The 10,373-nt window shown below is 41.7% G+C and overlaps 1 protein-coding gene across 1 annotated transcript in view; it reads right to left on the reverse strand.

Moving 5' to 3' along the window:
• SCAMP1 (secretory carrier membrane protein 1) overlaps positions 1–6,395 on the reverse strand; it is an 89,855-nt gene extending 83,460 nt beyond the window's left edge. Inside the window, exon 1 of the mRNA XM_081054077.1 lies at positions 5,730–6,395. Within this exon, the coding sequence (XP_080910203.1) occupies positions 5,730–5,786 (57 nt within the window). The 5' untranslated portion in view covers positions 5,787–6,395. The remainder of the gene's footprint in view (positions 1–5,729) is intronic.
• Positions 6,396–10,373: the final 3,978 nt, after the last annotated feature.

Raw genomic sequence — 10,373 nt, forward strand, 5'->3', positions numbered from 1 at the left:
GCAAGAAAATGTTCTCTCTCATTTAACTTTTGGCAATTCTGGTTCAAAGAAACAGACTCGGGTCACCTCAAATGCTGGGAAGGGAGAGTCTTTTAAACATACACACAGAAAGAAGGATGCCAGGTTTCACAGAGACTGGAACTCTTCAAGACATTGCAACATCTCTTGCAGTTCAAAAGCAGCTCTAATAAGGGATAGGAATTCTAGAAAATGACCCTTAGAAGCCCGGGTCAGACAATTCCTACTCCAGTGTTTCATGATTAAGACAATTTGGCTGTCCTCATGTCTTTCCATGATTATTCCCACTACAACTACCTGACCTCTTCTCTGAGCTTTCAGTCCACTTTCCTTAAATAGCGCAGTTAACTATCTTTGCTCCTATTGGGACAAAATTTTTGGACTAAGCAAGCTTATATCCTCCAGATCAACTGAGACTGGCTTCTCTTGAGCCAGGTTACCTTTGGTAAGATCAGTCAGCTGAGGCCAGGGTGGCAAAGGTCACACAATAGAGGACATGATCCCCTTTGTAATAAGCTGCTATGCAGAGCTGCTCCCTCAGTGTACATTGAGGCTTAGAGAAAGAAAGTAGGGCACTAGAACATGAATTCATGCCTCCTCTCTAGCTGATGATCAGACTCAATGCCAATAGATTAAAAGATGAGAGTTTAGAGTTTATGCATTCACAAAATGGTCCATACAGGTACAAAACATGTAACAATTGCAGAGTTTCAAAGTAGAAAAAAACTGGAGATACAAATCTCTACCTCAGAATCTCTAATAGATAGATCACCCAAATTCTGTTTGAATTCCAAGTGCTGAGAAACTCCACACGAAAAAAACATTGTCAAGCTATCCTAACAGATGTTATTAAATCTTTGTTAGGACAAAACCTATCTTCATGTAAACTCTGCCAATTAGCCTTAGATTTTTTTTTTTCCTGAAGCAAGAATAGGGTTTTGCCACTCAACCAAGAACTCTTCAAATATCATACTTCCCTTTAGGCTTCTGTAGACGAAACCCATTGAGTAATTTAAATGTAAATTATTCTTCCTAGGATTTGATTCCAGACTATTCTGACTTCTTTGGGCACACCCTACTTTGTTTAAACCACTCTTTAAATAGGCACTTGGAATTGAAAAAAATACCTGTGGGACAGACAATAGAATAGAATGTTATAGATTCATTTTTACAAACTGGTCACTAATCTCATTTAATCCAATATATATTTTTAAGAAACTATATCACACTGGTGATACATATTAAGAAAATATCTGGGGGTGGCCAGATGGCTCAGTTCATTAGAGCACAAACTCTGAATAACAGGGTTGCTGGTTAGATTCCCACATGGGCCAGTGAGCTGCGCCCTCCACAACTAGATTGAAGGACAATGACTTGGAGCTGATGGGCACTAGAGAAACACACTATTCCCCAATACAAATTAAAATATATATATGTATATGTATATATATATATATATATATATATATATATATATATATATATATATACACATACATACCAGCCTGAGGAAAGAAAGTAGGAACTCACACAGCTGACCCGAATGTAAAATATAGATCATCATCTACTATCACTATGTCCAGATTAACGTTGAAAGATAAAGTTTGAAAAGTTAGACTATCACAGAAGAAATCCTCAAAAATCCTTTCCTAGTGCTATTCAATCTCCAATCTTAAATTTTAAATGGATAATGGAGGAGTGACATCAACTAACTGTAAATGAAAACAAAATGGATAACATCCTTGAATTATGATAGGTCACCTTTTAATGACAAGATTTTCAATTTTCAACTTCACCTAAACTCTTAGGATAATTCTATCAAATAATGCTATAAAATTTCTAGCAAAATTACTGTAAATTAAAAGATAATACAAATAAGAATGCTGAATTGTAGGCCATTTTTAAGAGATGATTTATATAGAGTAGAATTGATTTTTGAGGCCAAAACAAAATAGGCATTGTACTCAACTTTAATACAGAGTTCTTTAATTAGAGAGGAAGCATCCGCAGTGACAAAGCATTGGAATTCTGACAACCTGGATCTAGTCTAGCAGAGTGACTTAGAGCAAACTAATTATTTTTGGCCTTGATTCCCCAACTATGACCTGCCAAAAAGCTACTAATAGCACTCTAGAAGATTCAAAAGGAACATGAACACCAAATTAATAAGAATATAGGTATTTATAATTAAATACAATTTCTTGAAGTACTATTATACTCCTTTTTATAATATAATGAAAGCCACCATGCACTGAATACTTATTACACGCTAAATGTTTGTTCACCTAATCCTATTAACAATCCTATGGAGAAGGTACCATTATCCTATTTTACAGAATAGTAAGCTGAGGTATAGAGAAGTTAAGTAACTTGCCACGGTCTCACAGCTGGTTAATGACAAAGCTGGGTTTTGTTGGGTTTTTTTAAAGCTCTTGAGCACAAACTTAAAAACTACCCTCTGCTATCTCCCCATGAGAGCCTCAAGTCCAAGCTCCAAATACAAAACAAGAATTTTGGTGTCAGAGATGCAACCAAATACAGTGCTATCAGCAGTGGACTAGGAATCAGGAGATCTAAGTTCTGATGCCAATTCTGCACTCCCTACACCTGCGTGTAAAACAGTGAGCAAGTCAGCAAGTCAGCAATGGAAGTCTAATAGTTTTTAATGAAGAAATTAGGATGGTTGCCCAATGTAAAATATCATTTATCTCTGGGCTTTTTTTCATCCATAGAATGAGATGTGACTAAATACATTCTAAGATTTTCCTTTCCCTGCTTTGAAATTTTGATTTTATTTTAAAAATTACATTAAACGTCATTTTCAAAATGAATTTTCTAACCCACTTAATTAGCATATTTATACTAAAGCATATTAGAAGGCATGAAGATTTTCTGACCACTTATTGTTTCCTCCGTTGAACAAGCTACATTCATTCCATACACTCTTATAGTAACTTATAAGAGACTATATTGCTGGTTATTGAACTCTCTCCTCTTATTTCACTTTCCAAATATCTTTGTCTCCATGTTAGGCTAATATCCTTAAGGACAGAGATATTTCTTTAATATCTGCTGAATGAGTAACTGAACAGATAAACAAAGGACATACAGCAATTATTCAATACATACACGTTGATTATGCAAAAAATATTTTTCCTCTCTAGGTTTAAAACCACTTTACAACAATCCAAGAATGGATTATCAGAAACATCCATATAATAATCTATTTTCTTTCAGATTACGTTTCCAGTTATTCCAAGTTTCTTGATCCACAATGAAAACTATTCAAATGCCATAAACTCATTCACTGGGCCTATCACAACCATTAGAATAAAGTAGCCACTCAAAAAATGAATCTAATCCAGCAAATAACTATACAACAAGTAATAAAATCAAGTAAACCACTGTAGTCACATTATGTAAGGATATTATCCTCAGAAATTATTTTCACAAATGACTCAAATAAGGGGCTGGCAAGAATGTTCCTAACATAAAAGTGAAGGAAATGTTAAAAAACTGAAAAGGCAATGGAAATCAAACAGTTTTTAATCAAGAAGAAATGAGGTGGTTGCCAAATGTGAAATATCACATTTTGAAAATCTGAACTTTATTTTCTAATAGTGAAAATAAGAACAGATTTGAAAAGAAAGATGATCATAAGATAATACAAAGACAAATCTAGCAACTTTTTATATTTAAGTAAGAGAGGACCAGAAATGCTATTTCAAAAATCACATTTACATAGAAGGCAGGCAAAAGTAGAAAGAAAAGAGTATGCTATAAATGTAAAGCTTTACTTTGAGAAGAGGACGGGCAGCTATATACAAATGGAAAAGTAAAAGGGTCAGATACACAGTGCTGTAACAGTCACCAAAAACAAGGAAAGGCCATACGGAATTTGTATACAATCAAATCTTCCTTAGGCCTAAGTTACCCATCCCTTGAAATACTTACGAACTTGAATAATTATAAGTCTCTGAGTACATCCACTTACAAAGAACAAAAAAGTTTATAATTTTATGCCATAATGAATGAGTATTTAAAACTACTTTTGAGTTTAGAATTACTACAGCAACCTTACATGTGGCAGAAGAGGAAAGTGTCATGGCAACAATCAGATGTCACAAATGAGCAGCCTGGGCTAAGACGACAGCATGCACTAACAACAGAACCAGCTATATAAAATGCGCCATGAAATGGAATGACCAAATAGAAAACAGCCAAACTGTCGCATGCATCAATGAACTATCTGAATTAGGAAAAGCTAACAGGTCCTTAACGTTATGCCTTTAAAAATTTTTAAAATAACGTCCATTTGGCACATTATGAAATATAATAATCCAATTTTCCGCCACATGAAATGATAGAATACTAAATATTAAACTTCTGGGGGAGAGGGAGTACTTCTTCAAGTGCAACCATGTATCTGTTAAAACCTGAAAGTTCCAGGCCAGTTGGACAGAATTTTCTTAAATGACATTACAGGTAAAGGAATAGAGACTGGATCTATTATTCTACATTCATAAAGTTGTCAGTAATACCCAGGATCATTTAATTCACATAATCCTCCATGAAATGATCGGGCTAATAATCAAAACAGGGATATTTTTCCTCCTGCAGGATTTTTTGGTAAAAGGAAAAAAACGGGAGAAAAAGAAGAGATGTAAACTCAGCAAGCGAGAAATGCCACTTGTGTGACCACAAATTAAAGTTTCCATTTCATTGTGTACGACTACAACTTCAAGTGACTACTGCCCAGATCCAGGGGGAATTAAGAAACAATGAACTTCAACCAACATTTTGAAACAACTTTTACGTGCCAAGCAAGCCGTGCTCAGTAAGAAACCTGGAGTACTTTTAAAGAGATTCTTATTTAGATGTTGCAGTAAGAGCAGATAACGAACTTCTCAGTCTCCTTCCTTTGCCCGGTCCCGTGCCAAACCCTCCCGAAGCGGGAGTTGATAAGGCAGACTCCGAGAAGGCAAACAGCTCCTGTGGGAAATGGGATCCTCAGAGTCCAGAGAACCAGTGACGCACCAGGAGCTTTGGAAAACATCCCGTCGGTTACCTTACTAAGAGCAGTTAAAGCTGAGCGTCCACGTGCGCTATTCTTTCCCAAGTGTGCTTATTTTTCCTATCAGACCCTCACCCTCAGCCTAAAGGGAGGGAGGGGGAAATGGCAGCGCCGCTGGTGGTATTTGGGCGCAACACAAGTTTAAAAAATAAAAACATAACCTTTTTTTTTTTTTTCTTTTTGCAGCGTACTCTGGGCCCTCACCTCTCCTCCACCTCTGCCATCACCCTACGCAGCACTTCGCCGCCGCCTTGGGTCCCCATGACAACCCCTCCAGAGGGCGAGCCCTGCTCCCCGCCTCCCAGACCGGCCGCGCTCGCCTGGCAGCCGACAACTCCACCTGCCCAGGTATCTCCCTCTCCCTGCTCCCCACCGGCGGGCCAGGAACACCCCCACCCCCGCGGCGTGTGGGCCCACTCCCGCGCGTGCTGGGGAAGGGCGGAGGTTACAGTCCGACCCCCAAACGAGTGACACCGGGCCTGGGGCGCGACCCCCCAAAAGCGGTGCGGCGGCCCCGAGTCCATCTAGGCGGCGGAGAGGAGCCGAGGGGCGGGCGCAGTGGGTGCGAAGGAACTTGTCTGTATTCACAAACAAGGACGCGTCGCTGCGGCGGGAGATGCTTGGGGACATCGCTCACCTTGAAGGGGTTGTTGATATCCGGGTCCGCAAACGGGTTACTGTCGAAATCCGACATCTCTCCCGCACTCGGCGTCACCCACCGGACCCAGGCGCAGAGAGGGAGACGAGGCGAGGCCGCCGCCCCCCTGCGCGGTCACGTCGCCGCCGCCGAGCAGATCCGGGTGCAGCTCGCCGGGCCACCCAGCCGGCCGCGCCACTGAGCATGCCCGGTGCGACGGGCTCCGGGCCGGCAGCGCTGATCCAGTTCGCTGTCCCGTTCCTCCGGGCCTGGATCCAGCGCTCCGGGCTTTGGCTACGACTGAGGGCGGAGGGAGCCGGGAGCAGCGTGATCCGTCCTACTGCCCGTGGACCCGCCGACGGAGATTCTGCATCTTGACCAGCCACACGTCTGTGTGGACTGGATTGTATTATCACCAATTTAAAATCGGCCCCTGGGACCTAACATGACCTGGGGAAGAGGTAGTATTTTGTGGGTAAGAAAGACCCACTGACACGACTGCTCCAATTTGGAAAGGCAGCTTGGGATGCAGGCTGCACACCTGGGGAAGGAGGAGCTATTTAACCACGCTTCCGGCACCCGGCAGTGACCACAGGGAGCGGAATAGCTGCGCCCCAGATTCCAAAGATTATGTCCCAGGGAAGAATTTTGCACACCTTTGACCCCACCTGGAAATCCCAGCCTCCCGTCTTCCGGTCCCTCCGACTCTAGGTTGCTGCCAAATCACGGAGACAGCCTCGTTGCTGTTGACCCGGACTTTCTCCGCGGAGGGAAACGCAAGATTCAGTGCCAGGATCCGGCCTCTGCTCCCATCCTCCGGAATCTGCAAAATGGCTCCTTCTCCGGAAATGATGGGAGGATGGGGTGCAAGTCGAAAGATTAAATTAATCTTAGTGGACGACAAAAAGATGCCGGTTTTGTTTACTTTCCAGCATTTGGGTACAAGATATGCAACTCTGATTTTTACCTATTCACTCCAACACCAGGGATGAGGTTACTGAAAAATGGGTATGTGTAAGGAGTTTATTTGTACCATTCGTTGCCTCATCCCTGAACTAAGGGCATCCCTTTTCCACTATCACCTTCCTTCTGCTCTAACAGAAAAGCACTTAGCAGATAAAGCTACAGAGCCAGAATTTTTTTCATTTGGTAGGTGCCTAAGAATTGGAAGGAACTAGAGTTAGTTGCTTTGGCCTTTTGGAGGCTTGCACTATGGTTAGCTGGGAAATACTTTCTTCCTGCTGTGAAAACACTAGCTAGAGAGGATGGACAGAAATCATGCTTTGCTGTAATCTCTCTTTGGCGGGATCCAGGTTGGGGTATATGACAAAGGCAGCAGAGTAGGAGTGTCAACTAATAAATGGCAATAGGAATGATCATGGCAGAGCAACAAGATTCTAGATATGAAAACGAGTAAACAATCTGTTGAGCTCACCAGCCTGTCCTCAGCAGCTCCTGGTGTCTGATTAATTGCTTGGTGCTCAGAATGTGTCCTACGTGTGCTACTCACTTCACCTCTGTTGGTCTGTAAAGGGTTATTGAAGAAGTAAATGATATTAGATATAGAAAAATGCCCTGAATTTATTTAGTGCCTAACAAGTATTTGTTGAATGTCTGAAAATGACAGCCCATTGTTCTTAGGTGCTTTTCCTCATCTTTCCTGGCCTTGATGTTGCCCAGCTGATCTGCTTCTCTCATCACTTTCGCCCTTACTCCCTCTACCTGTGGCCCAAATGACCCAAATAATCAACTATTTATTATGCATCTACTATGTTCCAAGACAAAGAGGATCAGCTGTGCCTGCATTGCAGAATGGAAATTTCCAAATATGCTGTGTTTACAGCTAATGACATTAGCAGTTAATGCAAAAGTTTACAGGCTTCATTGTTCCAGAATCACTTGAAATACTTGTTAATGATGCAAGTACCCGCCTCCCCTCACTTTCTATCACTGAGATTCTGCTTTAAAGGATCTAAGTTAGAGGCCCTGAATCTGCATTTTGTATTTTATTTTTTAAATGTCTTTATATACAAATACATTATTTTACATAAGTGCAAAAATAGAGTCATAGCATACATATAGTGTTTTCACTTAAAAATTTTATTTTATCCTTTGTCTTCCCTTCTTTCTTCCCCTACATTAACAACCTGGTATGTTCCTTTCAATATTTTTATGATGTATGTCTATATTCATACAACCTAACACTCACATAATCATACAAATATATAATACATATTCATGCAGACATATTTATATATACTCATACATTGTTTTGGCGTTGTCTTAAAAAAAATGGGATCATATATATTTTTCTACAACTTGTTTTTCTCACTCTGATATTTGTGGCAGAGTTTCTCTGTGAGATGTACATTGTCAAAGAGACAGCTTAAGGTTTCTTACCCCAATAAACCACATAAATATAATTACTTTCTGTGGGTACTATGATCATAGAGGTGAAAAAGGTTAGGAAATACAGCCTAATGGAAATCCCTGCAAATCAACAACTATACATATAACTGATTCTTTTTAACAATTGCAAAATAAGCATCCTTAAAGGACTTCAGGTGATTCTGATAGAGGTGATTTTCTGACCACGCTTTAAAAACACTGACATAAAGATATTCAGACATATGGTCCGTGAGTAAGCTTATTCATTAGCTTTCATGAAATGTAGAATCACAGGACATAAGAGCTGAAAGGAACCTTAGCCTTTCTCATGACAGATGAAGAACTGAGTTTAGACAGGTTAAGAAATTTGCCTCAGTCATGAAGAAAGTGAATAGAGGAAAAACAAAACTCAGGTCTCTTGACTCACATTTCAGACATTAAATTGACAGATTTGGTTAGTAATTGTCGTGCGGGGTGTCCGGCGGGGCGGCCTGCGGGGTCTCTGCTCCCGCTCCCCCCATAAGAACACAGGACATGGTGAGGCCAAAAAGGAACACCCACAGAGCCATAGGTAGGGAAGTCATACCACTATGGTCTCACCGGAGGCTGGGTTTACACGATGTGCGACCTGCTGTCCGCTTTGCTGCTAACCGACCAACTCTCCTCAACTCTCCTTACTCTCCTTCAGTCTCCTCCTTCACTCTCCTCAGCTCCCCTCCATAGCCACTGCAGTTATATCAGTGACCGATGGCTTAATGGCTACAGCTGATGGCCAACCAGCCACAGCTGACGGTCATTCACTATCTGAACCAGCACCTCTCCACATGAGGCCGAGAGCCTGGAAACTGCTTTCTGGGGCTCTGTCCCCACAGTAATATTTCATATAACAAGAAGTGCGATGTGTAAGGTAAAAAAAAAAGCATACAAGAGGCTTCAATTGTTGATGTAGGTCATTTTCCAGGAGGTGCCTCCTAAATTTGATAGAACAAAGAATAAAGAATCGAAACTAGTTTCTAGATCCAGCTCTACCGTAACCAGCTGTGACCATAATCATATCAATTCACCTCTCTGACCCAAGTTTCCACATAGTCAGTCAACAACTATTTGTTGAACAACCACTAAGTGGAAAACAATGTTTTAGATGTTGGGGATAAAACAGGGAACTAGATACAAGGGTAGAGTCCATTCCCAAGAAGCTTCCTAAAAGGTCTATGATATGGCTAAATGATATCTTGGCTCCTTTGGACAGCTCTAACATTCTATTCACCTGTGGTAGTAACTTACCACTCCTTAACTCTGTTTCTCCCGCTCCATCCAAGGACTGTGGCCCCGCTCCCCGCACAAGAATGCAGGATATGATGAGGCCGAAAAGGAACACCAATGGAGCCATAGATAGGGGAGTCATACCACTATATTCTCGCTGGCAGCTGGGTTGGAGACACAGGAAGCAGGAGCCACACGATCCGCAACCTGCCATCTGCTTCTCTGCCAACCAACCAACCCCATTTGCTAGCTGCAATCTGCGCTTGCTAGCTCAGCCATGGCAGTTATATCAGTGGCCAATGGCTAACTGGTTACAGCTGACGGCCAACTAGTCACAACTGATGGCCATCTACTACCCGAGCCAGCACCTTTCCACGTGAGGCCGAGAGCATGGAAACTGCTCTCTGGGACTCTGTCCCCACACTGCTTCTCCCTCAGTCTGACAAATTCAATTTGGGCAGGGGATATGGTCAGCAGGGACTGAATTCCACGTTTTCTATACTAGCTAGGGTAGAGATGTTGGGAAAATGTATAGTTAGATGTTGAGAAAATGTATAATTAGAAATTTACATTTACCTTAAAAGGTTTTTTGGACTTTGAGTTCACTGATGAGCTGAAATCCATCTAAGATCCCAGATTTGCTGCTGTGACTGTTGCTACTGATACCCACAACACCCCAACAGGAGCATATGTGGTCCTCTATTCTGCCACTGGCTACAGTTCCAGGAGAGGTGTCACAGGAGATGAGGGCGCTGTGTGGCAGTCCAAATAATTGTCCCGGAAAAATGTCCACACTCTAATCCTGGAACCTGTGAATGTTACCTTACATGTCAAAAGGGACTTTGCAGATGTGATTAAGGTTGAGGACTTTGAGATGGGGGGATTAGCCTGGATTATCCAGGTGGACCCAGTGGAATCACATGAGCCCTTAATAGTGGAAAGCAGACGAGTTGCTGCCTTTTAAGATGAAAGAAGCGGTTCATGAGCCAAGAC

The sequence above is a fragment of the Rhinolophus hipposideros genome (assembly GCF_964194185.1).
Source record: "Rhinolophus hipposideros genome assembly, chromosome: 7".
Taxonomy (NCBI): domain Eukaryota; kingdom Metazoa; phylum Chordata; class Mammalia; order Chiroptera; family Rhinolophidae; genus Rhinolophus; species Rhinolophus hipposideros.